The sequence below is a fragment of the Pelobates fuscus genome, chromosome 10, assembly GCF_036172605.1.
Source record: "Pelobates fuscus isolate aPelFus1 chromosome 10, aPelFus1.pri, whole genome shotgun sequence".
Classification (NCBI taxonomy): Eukaryota; Metazoa; Chordata; class Amphibia; order Anura; family Pelobatidae; genus Pelobates; species Pelobates fuscus.
The window spans coordinates 79,706,941-79,720,505 of record NC_086326.1 but is presented as its reverse complement, the minus strand read 5'-3'; the positions used below and the strand labels follow the sequence as shown (position 1 = coordinate 79,720,505).

Sequence of the window (13,565 nt, the reverse complement as noted above, 5' to 3'; positions counted from 1 at the left end):
TAGCTTTCTACATAGGATCTTTAAACGTTTAGGAATTATTCTGTCTTTGGTCCATACGGTGCTTACTTTCTATTTTATAGAATGCTAAATTTCACAAATCGCATGTTTATTTGCTCTTTTCTTGATTAAGTTCTCTTGAATCTCCTATTCTGATCAATGTATCATTCCCCATGGGTTTCATTTACTTTAAGAAAATGTATCTGAGCAATAATTAAGTAGCCTCCTAGTGTTGAAAAGGCCTTAGTCTATAGATCTTCTGTCTGAATGACCCATAGGCTCAATTTAGTCAAAACATCATGTAACATTAACGAGGAAGAGGCATAATGGTTACTGTGACACATGGAATCAAGATCAATACAACTTAGAACTCTCTTATTTGATATAATAATAGTCTATATTAACCATGCAGTTACTGATTGATTGCACAATAAACCTCAGTGCACACAGTGCCACCAAGTGGAATGTTTGCGAACATGCAGGATATCTACATACCCCATTGTTGCCATAACAAATGTGGGTCGTATGTATAAACATGTCGAACAAAGTAACAAATTGCTCTCACATCACAATTGTACGTTTTCTTTTTTAATGATCCGTAATGAGTCCACTGATGTTCCCTGCCCATTAATCCGGAAACATTTTACTTTTGCATTTTAATTTTCTTTCTGTGCACGTAGATGTAGCATTAGAGGAACCTCTTTAAAATTGCTGGTGTTTTCTTCCAACATTTATTTTATGATCGAGTACTTCGCATAAAAAGTATTTAAAGAATGCAATGATGTGTTTTAGTTCTATGTAATCATGTTAAAAAGACCGCTCTAGGTTTTACATGAAGTTTATGGGAGCTACGAGTCATCTGTGTTACTGAAAATTCCACTCTGGATATGTTCGTCAAGGATATGAAATGTGTATAATAAATATTGGAATACATCACAATCTACTTCCAGCTTGTCATAAAGCCCCCAGGGGATGGGGCTTAAATGCTGTTAAAATACCTTTGGGATTGTTATTTCAACTAATTTTGTTACCATTTAAGGAAGGCAAGCTACATGGTTTCTAATTCCAGGCAGAGTCATAAGACTAGCCTCATTTTGGAATCTTTTGAATAGTTCAATAACACATTGTGCTGTACTTTTAATATACAGTCAGTACACCTCTGTTTTTTTGCTTATCAAGCCTCTGACCCTCTGCAGCACTTACACCAATCATTGCAACAGGGAATTTTGAGAACGAAACGTTTTAATGAAGAGAAGAAAAAAACATATGCAAAAGTGCAAACGCACACCTCTGTTATTTCTGAGTTCCAGAGAGATGTGCAGGGTATTGCTGTGGCACTTAAAGTGTTAAGGCACAATGTACATAAACACAAAGCAACCTCATGTACTGTATTAAAATAGTTATTACTTACTCGTAGCTTAACGCCAGACCTAAGACCTTACTATGGGATGATAATAAAAAGTCAGTGGCAAATCAATTTCTTGTGCCTCTTATGATATGCCCACTTCCACTGCCACTGTGCACGCACACACACACACACACGTGTGCATTTTATTAATGATAAAATAATAATAATTATGGGCCAAACCTCTTAAATAGAGAAATCACATAGATGCATAGATCACATTGGAAACAAATAGATTCTTCTTTGCACTATAATTGAAGTGATTTACTATGGTTTTATGAGTTGCTTTCCATTGACTGTAATGGCTAGGTCCATACATAGAATTGGGTTCCCTAGATACCTTCATGAATTTCCATTGATTTGAACAGGCATATTGTCTTTGTCATGTTTAATCAATTGCCACAATAGATGGTATACATTAGCCATTCCACCATTGCATGCCTTTGACACAAGGGATTGCCTAAGCATTTTGCATAGTTTATTTTACCACATGTTATCACACGAAATAATGATGTCACTAAGCGAAGTGATGTAAGAGTTCCCACTGATCTAAAATGTAAATTGTCTGGGTTTAAAGGGACACTATAGTCACCAGAACAACTACAGCTTATTGTATTTGTTCTGGTTAGTATACTCATTCCATTCAGGCTTTTTGCAGAAAAGTATTTTCAAGAAAAAAATGGCAGTGTTTACATTACAGTCTAGGAATACCTCCACTGGCCACTCATCATATGGCTACTAGTGTTGCTTCCTGGGGCAGTGCTGCACAGTGTACAACACTGCCTTTCAGTGTCTCCACCCTCTGCATGGAGACACTGAACTTTCCTCATAGAGATACATTGATTCAATGCATCTCTATGAGGAGATGCTGATTTGCCAGGGGTGTGTTTGGCTTGTGCTGGCTCTGCCCCTGATCTGCCTCCTTGGCAGTCTCAGCCAATCCAATGCTTTCCTATGGGAAAGCATCGTGATTGGCTTTGAGCAACACCTCTGATTATGTCAGTCAAGCAGGCAGATCAGGGGCAGAGCCAGCAGCAGCAGACTGAAATAAAGGTAAGATTTTTCTATATTTTGAGAATGCCAGTGGGGCTAGATGGTGTTTTTAATACTATAGTGTCAGGAATACACATTTGTTTTCCTGACCCTATGGTGTTCCTTTAATCTAACTAGTCCATCTTGATTATATGAGTATGTTTGTATTGGGCCAATACACTTTAAAACAGAATATTGCTATACCCCACATCAATATATCTTGAAAAAGTGGCTAAATGTATTTTGTTAGATATGTTAATGAAACAAAAATGTCTATTAGAATTTTATTCTCAAATTTAAGCTTTTTTGTCCTCACAAAAAGATGATTTCTCTAAGGACATAAAGGGAACTGATTCACAGACCATTTATTTTTTATTAAACATACTGTTGCAGAACATAGAATAAATAGATTGTTAGGTTTTTAACCACTTCTCCTGGAAAGTCAGTGTAACATATGACCATCGTGACAGCTACAAATTGCAGTCGTTTGTATAACAAAAGACCCAATTATTCAGAGAAGCACAACATTATTGAAAAACGCAAGTGACTTGGAAGTAGAGGGATGGGTCTTCGTTAGCTAGATGCAAAGATCCAAATTAATCCTTTTGATAAGTTAGGTTGGAGACAGATGGTGCCTTTGTAGAAACACGTCTTTTATAGAAATTACATAACTTAGTATCTTTTGCTAAAATGATTACATATGGAGTTAATTTAAAGCTGGAGAATATTAGTGCTATCAGGTACCAGTTTAATTCAGCTTAATATCGAATAAGCCTATCAATATTCTATTTCTATATTATACGTTTAAAGATTGTTTGTAAAGGTGCCTTGCATCTGTCTTAGGAAGCTGTCTTGGCTAAAAGGTGTTAAAATAATGTTTTGTCTATCAATCTAGACAATACAGAATATGTCCATAGTTCAGATCACAGTATCCATAACAACTAGCATAGCCTTTCATCCTCCGAAGCACAATAAAATATGCGCTGTGATGTTTGAGCAATGACATTGACAGAAAGAGAATACAAACTCAAACTAAAACAAAACAATGATGTTATTATTAATGGAACACTGTTAAAATAGTTGTATTTATTTTCAATGTTAGAGTGTTCCTTTATGTGAACTCCTGAGGCCCCTGCTGTTTTTATTTTAACCCCTTAAGGACCAAACTTCTGGAATAAAAGGGAATCATGACATGTCACACATGTCATGTGTCCTTAAGGGGTTAATTACACCCTCCTGTTGTTTTTGTTTAAAACAAAGCAAAAAACTAAACAACAAAAAAAACTATTAAACTTAGCGGCAATCCAGTGCTAAGACTGTCTCCTCTGTGTGTTTGCTCTGCCTGTGGTAAAGTCATCAGTTATGACGTTTGATCAGTCTAATGATTCTTGTAGTGAAGCATTACGGTCATAAAACGTATGTGCTGCAGTCACTGCACTACGCTAATTTAATCTCATGTTGATGCATTTGGTGTCATCCTGACGCCGAATGTGAATACTTTCAAGAATCAAAGGTTTCAGTCGGAAACATCACTAGAGGAGTGCTGAATGACAAATGGAAACATTGGCATTTCGCAGAAATGGCAATGTTTTACATTGTCTGATTAAAAAGGCAGCATTAGGCAATTTTTTTAAAATGACTTAGTATCACTTTTAAACTACTTGAGTGCTGCTTTCAGAAGCCTGGGGTGACCATGACTCACAGTAGACTCAGTGGGATCAGAATAGCAGTGTTTCCATTGGTTTTAGATAAAATCTTGAAATAATCATCTCTCAGCTTTTGATAGTGAAAACCTCTTCATGGAATCATAATCTGAAACTTAATATAGTGTGACTCATACTTAATGGGCATCTGGATGTTGTTTTAGCTAAAAATAGACTACTTTGGCACTTTAAATCCTTTTTAGTGTTGATAAGCAACCTAGCATAACTTTGGTCAACCCTTGCCTTGTCACCAGTCCAATGTAACCTGTCTTTAACAGTTGTCTTTTAATTCTCTGGGTGCCGTAATGTCATTGCAGACACTTCATTTAGTTTGTTGCTTTACTAGCAAGCATGGTCAATTTAGGAACTGATTGAGAATGAGGCTATCCATAGGTTGACATGAAAGAGTGATACAACTTTGTTAAAGTGGCAGCAAGGGGTCCACGTCTTGATTACTCTATTGCCTTAGGGAGAGGAAAAAAAAGAAATAAAAGTGTGCAAATATTGAGAATGAAAAACCGCTTCAATAGCTTGCTTTCCGGTGACTCCCCGCTCAATAAAATTGAGCACGCTTGCAGTTTTGTTAACTATCCTCATGCAGTACTTTTGCGCTCTGTACATTCATGGGAGACCCAGTTTTCAGGCTAAAAGTAATGTGTTGGTATGATGTGAATGTATGTCTAGCTGACACACCTTTAATGCCAACATCACCATCATGAACAAGACCCTCTGCATCAGCTATGCCGCAACACTTTCCATATTATGAGTGGCCAAAGTTCAGTGGTTGATTGTGGTGCTAACATTGAGAACTTGAGTCACATTAGACAACAATCAAAAAATATATAAAGTTTAAGAATTGGCACCCATATAAAACACATAATATAATTATCTGTGTACAAAATAAAATTGTATTATTGCAAAACATTTAAGTAATTTGTACCAGGTAATATTATGCTCCCTACTAGTTATTTTTGATATGGCAGCCAAAGATAAAGCGGTTAACACTTAAGTCATTTTGACTGGTTAAAGCTGAGCTGTCATCACATTTTAAAATACATCAGGCAGATTGTATATGTTGTCGTTACATTGTATGGGTAACAGACCTGCCGCACACCATTTGTAAATGACAAGTTAGTGTAACAGATATAGAGTGTCACTAAATTTTGTCTGATTTTTTTTTTTTCTCCACTTTAAAACAAAAACAAAACGGCAAACACATGCTATGGTTTTAAAAAAAATCCACTTTTCCAATAATCAGAAGATTCTAACATGAGAAACCTGGATGCATGAGTTTGTATGAATACACTATTGTGTAGATTTCTTTGAGTTTGCTTACAGTCTTATTCTCGTGTTTTGATAATGTGACAGATAGTAATCTCCGCCAACTTTGTGTAGTGAAGGCACAAGTAACACACACGTCCGATATATTATGTTGAAAGCTGCTGTGGACTGCACTTGTCAGTATCGCCTTTTCTCTCAGAAGTTAATAGTAAAATATAAGGTCATATGGAACACCGATATATGCGAAGAATCTAGAAATATCACCCAGAATGCTTAGCAAACCCGTTTGCTGACAAAGTGTTATTACGAAAGCTGTACTCTGTTGCAACAAGAATTCCCATGTTCATTGTTCACTCATATTTTTACATATGCATCTTGTATAAATAAAATAATACAATACAGTTTGGTATTAAAACACCAGACTTCACATTTGGCTTTTGCTTTATATGCTGTTATCCACATATAGAACAAAAATAACTTGTTTTCCTCATTTACATGATTCTGATGTTGATGTCTTCATATGTTTATCCCTGTCTTTATGTTCCAGTTCCCGGTAATTTTACTTACAGCATTCATGAAGTAACGCCAGCGTTTTTAAATCACAAGGAATTGCAAAATCTGTCACCAGCAACATACTTCCTATCTGTGTTTCATTTTTCTTTTACAGCATTCTGTTTGTTGCCCAGCTGTCCATTGTAACACTGACAAACTGTTTTATGTCTCATTATCCATTCCAGTTTATAACTTAGTTTTTTTTATTTTGTATCTTTTTCTTATTCCTCTGTTCCAGAGGTGCCCATTGTTTATTCTCCAATAAATCTTGTTGGAGAGAGACAACAGTATAATTGTCTTGTGACCAGTTCACTCCATCTTAAAGGATTCTAAAACATCTGTTTTTCTATCTCAGCCGCAGACCAACAACAAAAACAGCATAGTAAGCCCAGCAAAAGAAAACCCCCCATTGCAGACAACAATGGTATCTTCCCCATCTATTACTTCTTCGTGGGGTTTCAATGTCTGGGTTGTGAGCAGTGGGTATGCTGCTTGTGCTGTGACATATGGTTTTCATGTTTGCATTTAATTTTTTTTTTTTTCATTTAATTTTTTTGCTCTTGTTTAATTGTTTTGTACATGTTTAGTTTTGGTGAATGGTTAGTTTCAATTTCCTTTTTTGGAAAAAGGAATTTTCCAATGGCCTCCTGGACGGTTCTTGACTAACATGTGATTAACAGTAGTCAGTGTCACTTCCTTTTTTCATTACTAGTCTGGGTCAGTTGCAAAGCACAGTTACCTGAGCAGTACTGAAAAATATCTGTAGTCAAACTTTGTTTTTTTTTTCCTATGTGAAAGAGAATTATTCTAGCAATCACAATACATATGTAGATGTTTCTGTATTTTGGCAGCTTTTTACAAATTATTTTCAGGATGGGGGAATCCATTTTTCATTACCCATAGACGCTCCCTCAGCTACCCAAAATGCAGCAACATATAATATAAATTTATTGTAAAGGTCTAGAACCAGACAAATATATACATGTGATTGCCAACAGCATATTCTTTCATATAGGAACATTGTATTTCAGTTCTATCTTCCCTTTATGGAACCAGGGGGCCAGTGAACACATAAACGGGTGACAAAAGAACTAACATGGTGACCATCATAACATCATGGCATGCGGAGCTGGTGCTGTACTGCATTCTTCCATCAAATGATACAACACACAATAAGCATTAAATATTGTTTTCAGAATTTTTTTTTTTTTTTTTTTTAACTGCTCAAATAGGGCAGTGGAAAAAATAGTATCTGTTAATTTGCAAAATCATCCAGCCAACTATTTACTTACGGGGAATGCGGTCTTTTCAAGTCCCACAGGTTCAGAGTTTCCATCCTAGGAAGGAAGCTTCTTTGCCTTCTTCAGCATTAGAAAGTTGGTTTGATTTACATCACAGCAAGGCATACGGAATTACTTAAAATGTGTTGGGTCCGAACATTCATTGCTGAAGGATGCATGCCGTCACCATGTTAGCGCCATTGATTCACATCATGCCGTTCGTTGTGTTGTGTTTTCATCAGTGGTTTACAGAGCTATCTCTAACCTACATGTTGGATGGTGATTTGCTGTTGTTGGTGAAGCTTTAACTAATGTTTTACTATGATAATTGGTGTTACAATTATTCCAGATTTACTCCATCAGGGTTATTCACTAAATCTTGAATTGTTGGGAAATAACTGGGACATTTTCAAATTGTTGGCCAAATAATACAATTGGAAAAAAAATTGGTTTTCCAGCTTCACCAAATTAGATCTAAAATGTGCAATTATTTGGCCATTTCTTGATAATTCTTGGTTTAGGTAATAACCCTGATTGATCTACCTGCTGAGTTTAACAAGGTACATCCCACTGCCTTACAGTGCTTCATTACATCTTTATCACATGAAATCTCAGAAAAGGTTTGTAGAAAAAAATGATGGTTATATGGGCCACAATAATACAAAGCATTGATATTTCATTCATTATTTTTTTTTAATTTAGACAGCCTCATCAAAGCTCCAGAGTCAGTAAAACATGAAATAAAATATCTCATTAACAAAGTTTTTCCATGAAGTCGGAGGTGCCTTGTTTTTCTCAGCAGGGAATCTGTCGATTTTGGAAATGGTACATCCTTACAATGTCTGTAGTACAGAGATGGGCAATAAAGGCTTTAAACAACTCAAACCCGAGTTCCAGAATAGCTATGTTGAACAAGATAATCACCATTATAGCTTGGGGAAATAGAAGTTTTCATATGAAAATTAATTTAGTTTTTTTTTACTCCTTAGGCCTCCAAGCTGCTCATCTCTGGACTATATTTCTTTATTTAACCAGAAGGAATGGAGACAAATGCAAACCAAACATACAAAACAAACCCAAACAAAACTCAAAATACAAAGGATTTTTTTTTCTTTCACAAAACTAGCTAAACTAAGAATTGACTAGATATTGCATAAATCAGCTATATTTGGAAAAAATATTTCAACTCTATTCATATATCAAATATGTTAATTTTGTCACTGAAGTGAGAGTTGCACCAGAGGTAACAGAAGCACTTTCAAAGTGCGTTCTAGCTCTGTCAGAACAGCCAGACATGGTTGTATACAAAATGTATTCAAAAATTGAATTTTTATTTTAAAAAACATAGCACAACCCATAGCTGATTTTTATCGATTGTCTAAGAAATTGTGTCAAACCTCCACAGTGACAGTTTTGCTTTAAATATCGAAAGAACCTTGGTTTTACATATAAATAATTCAGGATGGATTTTTTTGAGTTTAGTGTTTTGGATACATCATTTTGCACATAGTATTTTTAGATGGATGAGATTGCAAGTGCATAAAACACTCAAAATGCAGGTTCAGTGAACATGAACTTCTGTGCCTTTGGCTCCATTCCCAAAGTGTACTGTACATTAAGCTGTGTAATCATTGCTTTGTTTGCAGGTTATAACAGTCACTTAATGCCTTACGTTTGCACTAGTGTATCTAACATGTGTGATTGGTTGCGCTCTGTTAAGTCATCTCACATGTGTTGAGTGACTGGTTTTGTGGGACATCTTCATGTATTATTTAATCAATCAGCTCACTGAGTAGAAGTAAGAAAGCATAACAATATGGCTGCAAAATGTTTTATTTTGTTATCAGAGGCATTTAAAAAAAAAATGTTTTGGCATGCATTCTCCATGTTTTATATATATATATATATATATATATAATTTTTTTTTTTTTTTTAGCTTTTTTCATAGCTTTGAGCTCCTTCATTGCTTCACTTATGCCATAGTTCTGTCCTTTGCCCCACAATATGTTTTATTCTCCTTTCTGTCAGTAGATTGGGTTATATTAAATTAAACGTGTTCATGCACCATACACTATGGATGCCATGTAAAAAGAACCAAATTTGACATAGCAGGGGCATTCCAATGGTTTCCGTGGTAACCGCTCTGTTTTACAATTTTGTCAATATGTTAAAAATATATTGTTTAACCCCTTAAGGACACAACTTCTGGAATAACATGGAATCATGATGTCATTTGTCCTTAAGGGGTTAAATAACATTTTTTTTTATTCATGAAGAGATGTCATCACTTTATGTCGATAAGAACTTTGGCCCATATCTGTATGTTTGCGCATCTCTCCTTGACATCAACTTGTTGACATTTGTTTGTTCTCTGCAACTTGGCTAAATGAATAAATGCCATCCATAATTCAGGCAGTGTAAGGTGTTTGACGGTTTCCCTTTCTTTCTGTATGCCTGAAAACCATTCCACTCATGTTCTCCAGCTTTTTTTTTTGTGCAGCAAATGTCATAATGTGCAAGCGTTTCTTAACTCGTTCTTGTGGTATATGAATGTGTGCTTTACACTTTTATGGAGTGTTTGTTATATATGTGTTCAGTGTTCTGGTCTACAAACTCTTCTGTGTTTAATATTTCTGATCTTTGTTTTCTCTTTAGGAACCTCAAACAACTGTTGTCCACAATGCAACAGATGGCACAAAAGTAAGAGTCATTTTTGATACTTTCTCAAAGAATATCTTTAAAGCATGCAATATTTATTGCTTCATAATTGCATTATACTTCTTTAGTTATGCAAAATATGTCTAGTGCCCTGCGCTTCACTTTTTATTGAGCAACACTCATTCAATAACTAGTTTGAGAGTTCTAAAATTTGACAGCTGCGACTTTATGGGTCACTCCAGACACCTGGCTCTTAAAAGGACACAATAGGCATTGTAACTATTTTGACTCAGTAAAGTGTCTGGAATACCCTGACACAGTCCATCCATTCACTGTTAAACCATTTTAAATGTTTAAATGCTAAACAAGATTTCTCAGCAGAACATTACCTCTGTGCTGCTTGGGCTAATAAGGACACCTTAGCCTGAGCAGCAAAAGGCAACTATGGCCAGCTGACCACTTTCAGCCTATTACAGGATCATACAAACTTTGATCTTTTGCTGTTATGATTTAGATATAGAACAAAGTGTGTAATCCCTGCCTTAGCCATACCTCCAGAATGGGATGGCTATGGGTAGCCAGGGACTCTTATTTAAAGGGGCACTATAGTCAGCAGAACAACTACAGCTTAATGAATTTGTCCTGGTGAGTAGAATCATTACCTTCAGGCTTTTTTGCTGTAAACACTGTCTTTTCAGAGAAAATGCAGTGTTTACATTGCAGCCTAGTGATAACTTCACTGGTCACTCCTTAGATAGCTGTTAGAGATCCTTCCTGGGTCATAGCTGCCTAAAATGCATCCAAACATTCAGTATCTCCTCCCTCTGCACGCAGACACTGAACTTTCCTCATAGATTCATTGATTCAATTCATCTCTATGAGTAGATGCTGATTGGCCAGGGCTGTGTTTGAAACATGCTGGCTCTGCCCCTGATCTGCCTCTTTGTCAGTCTCAGCCAATCTTATGGCGAAGCATTGTGATTGGATCAGGCTACCACTTCTGATGTCAGCAGACTACTTTTTTCTACTTTTTTTTTTTTTTTTTTTAAAGGCAAACCGCATGCAGGGTTACAGCTTCTGGCTTGAATACAGTTATATTTTGCTATATTTATGGAGGCATGAGGGGTCTAGATGGTGGTTTTAACACTTATTACACTGATCTCACATTAGCTGAGCTGCATAGTGCACTAAGACATTGCGTAATAAGGTGAGTTTACGGGTGTAGGGTTATACTTCAGAAAGCTGCGGAATGTTATTTGTATGGCGAAGCTAAATACATTTGAACATGGATTAACATTAGAATGACTATGAGGCCAACACCTCTAAGTGCTGAAAGAGTTAGCCCATCTTTTTACAGGCTCTGTTGGTGTGAGTTGTCTATACATGCATTTTATGCCTGTCTTGTTCCCTATGAGTAGTAACTTGTCAGTGTTTTTGTTCTACAGGGGTCCACTGAGAGTTGCAATACCACCACTGAAGATGAAGATCTGAAAGGTGCATATTCCAGTAAGAATACTGTATCAGAAATATAATAAAACTGTGCATAGCTAGCGCTGTAATGAATATTTAAACTGACACTATACGGCATTATGCGTAGCAGGACCAGATTAATGCCATCCTGGTAATAAAAAAGGTTAAATAGATTTCTAATGCATACATTACAGTTTTTATCTACATAGCTTTATGCATAGTAGGTTTACTGGATGTTTTTGCAGAAATAAAATGTAAAAAGACTGATCTGTGTGGCTGATTAAATTATAAACCTGACAAATGTATAATTTTGTGGAGGTGACAGAACATAGAGATTCCTCGTAGGGGAATAGAATGTGGGTTTTCATTTTGGCTTGATCAGTGTAAATTTGGATAGCAATGCCATTACATAGCTAAAGATTGATTGCCTTTACTGTCAAACTGAAATCGCATATAGCACTCCCTATCTACTTGCTCATACAGTAGGCACTAATTATTATCATTTACATAGCACTTGACAGTATTATAAAGGATGACATTTAACAATTAGACTTTTACAAAATGTTACAGAAACAATAGGTTGATGAGGACCCTGCTCAAATGAGCTTACATTCTGGAGTAGGTGGGGTATTCAAACACAACAAGAAGGACATAGAACGGGATAGCAACTAAGTTACTTAGTGGGAGAGAAGCAGTGGAGTATGGCCCTTTCAGAGAGTTGCTCTGGGAGGCCATAGGCTTTTCTGAAGAGGTGAGCTTTAATGGATTTCTTAAATGACTGAATACTAGAGGAGAGTATGATGGGGTAGGCAGGCAGTTCCAAAGGAAAGGAGCTGTCCATGAGCTGTCCTGCAAGCATGAGTAAGCAGTAAGGGTGTGAGCAGCAGACAGGAGAAGGTCACTGGCAGAGCAGAGAGACTGAGAAGGGGCGTACCTACGAATTGGTGAAGAAATGTAACATGGGCTAGAGTTGTTAAGAGTTTTATAGGTAAGGGTTAGTATTCTAATTTGACTCCTCCAGGAAGCCAGTGTAAGGATCGACAGAAGGTATTAGAGGAGCGACAGGAGAGAAAAATCAGACTGGCAGCAGCATTCAATACAGACTATAGTGGAGCGAAGGGGGAGAATTATTTTGTTAACTAGTTAATCTTGTCAGTAAAATAGCACACAAAGCTATAGGCTGGAAGTTTACTTGAGGGTGGCCACAACAGTGCGAAGAAGAGAGTTGAAGGTATCAAAGAGATGCCTGGGTTGTCGGAGCGTGAACTAATGAGACAGGAAAGGTATGATTGCTTAGCAAAGGTGAGGACTCTGCTGTAGGAACGCAATATACATTTGTATTGCTTTTTATTACTGAGACTTCAAGGGCTGAGACTTCCTTCAGCAGCGTTTAGCAGAATGGGAGTATCTTCGTTAGTAGGGTGTTCTTAGTGTGCCACAGTTGAAGGCGCATCCTCTTTGATTTGTATATGTGGAGCGCATAGCCGTAGAAGGTATGGATGGATAAGAGTTGAGAATGGTCATCAACTGACAGTCGATGGAAGTCAAGACAATTCAGGTTGTGCCTAAGTTGGGGAGGGTTTGGCTGAGAATGTTGGATGAGGGGAATCTCAAGTACCAAATATAAGAGATGGAGATCTGACAGAAAATGGAGTGTTACAGAGATTAGAAACCTTGCGTGCATCTGAAAAATAAGATTAATTTATCCTTTTATTTACACAGATAATGTGCTAAACAAGTGAATACTATTTAAATGGAAGTTCTAGGTTAAAAATAAATAAAGGAAATAATGTACTTGAGAAAGAAAAAAAAAATGTTTATTCAATTATTATATCAACTCTTTTAAACCTTATCTCTTCTTTGCGTTCTGATGCTAAGCAGATCCATTTCCTTTTTGCCCAGCACTAACCTCATTGTTCCTACATGACCATGTCCGGTCAAATGTTTGTAATTGTGAAGCATTGTGGACACAGTGAGCACATTTGAAAGCTATAAAAACACGCATGAAAAAATATATTGGTAAAGAAAATCTATAACATTATCAGGGCTTAAAGGGGGTTATTATAACCCTTTATAAGACTAATTTTATTTTAACTTACAATGCCCTTTTGGGTATTGGTAAATACCTCCCTTTAAAACCGGAAAAGGCAAAAAACCTACATAGCGTACATTGAGAAGCATTTTATA

At 36.4% G+C, this 13,565-nt stretch overlaps 1 protein-coding gene across 23 annotated transcripts in view; it reads left to right on the top strand.

Annotated features, from left to right (window-relative positions):
• The window catches only part of CAMK2G (calcium/calmodulin dependent protein kinase II gamma), a 227,593-nt gene that overhangs the window by 198,123 nt on the left and 15,905 nt on the right, over nt 1-13,565 (top strand). For 8 of the 23 annotated variants that reach the window (XM_063434893.1, XM_063434879.1, XM_063434876.1 and 5 more), the window contains 3 exons: nt 6,326-6,394; nt 9,906-9,950; nt 11,354-11,402. In XM_063434893.1, coding sequence (XP_063290963.1) covers nt 6,326-6,394; nt 9,906-9,950; nt 11,354-11,402 — 163 coding nt within the window. Of the gene's footprint in view, nt 1-6,325; nt 6,395-9,905; nt 9,951-11,353; nt 11,415-13,565 lie in introns of all 23 variants that reach the window. The other 15 variants (XM_063434886.1, XM_063434880.1, XM_063434892.1 and 12 more) reach the window with 3 other exon arrangements.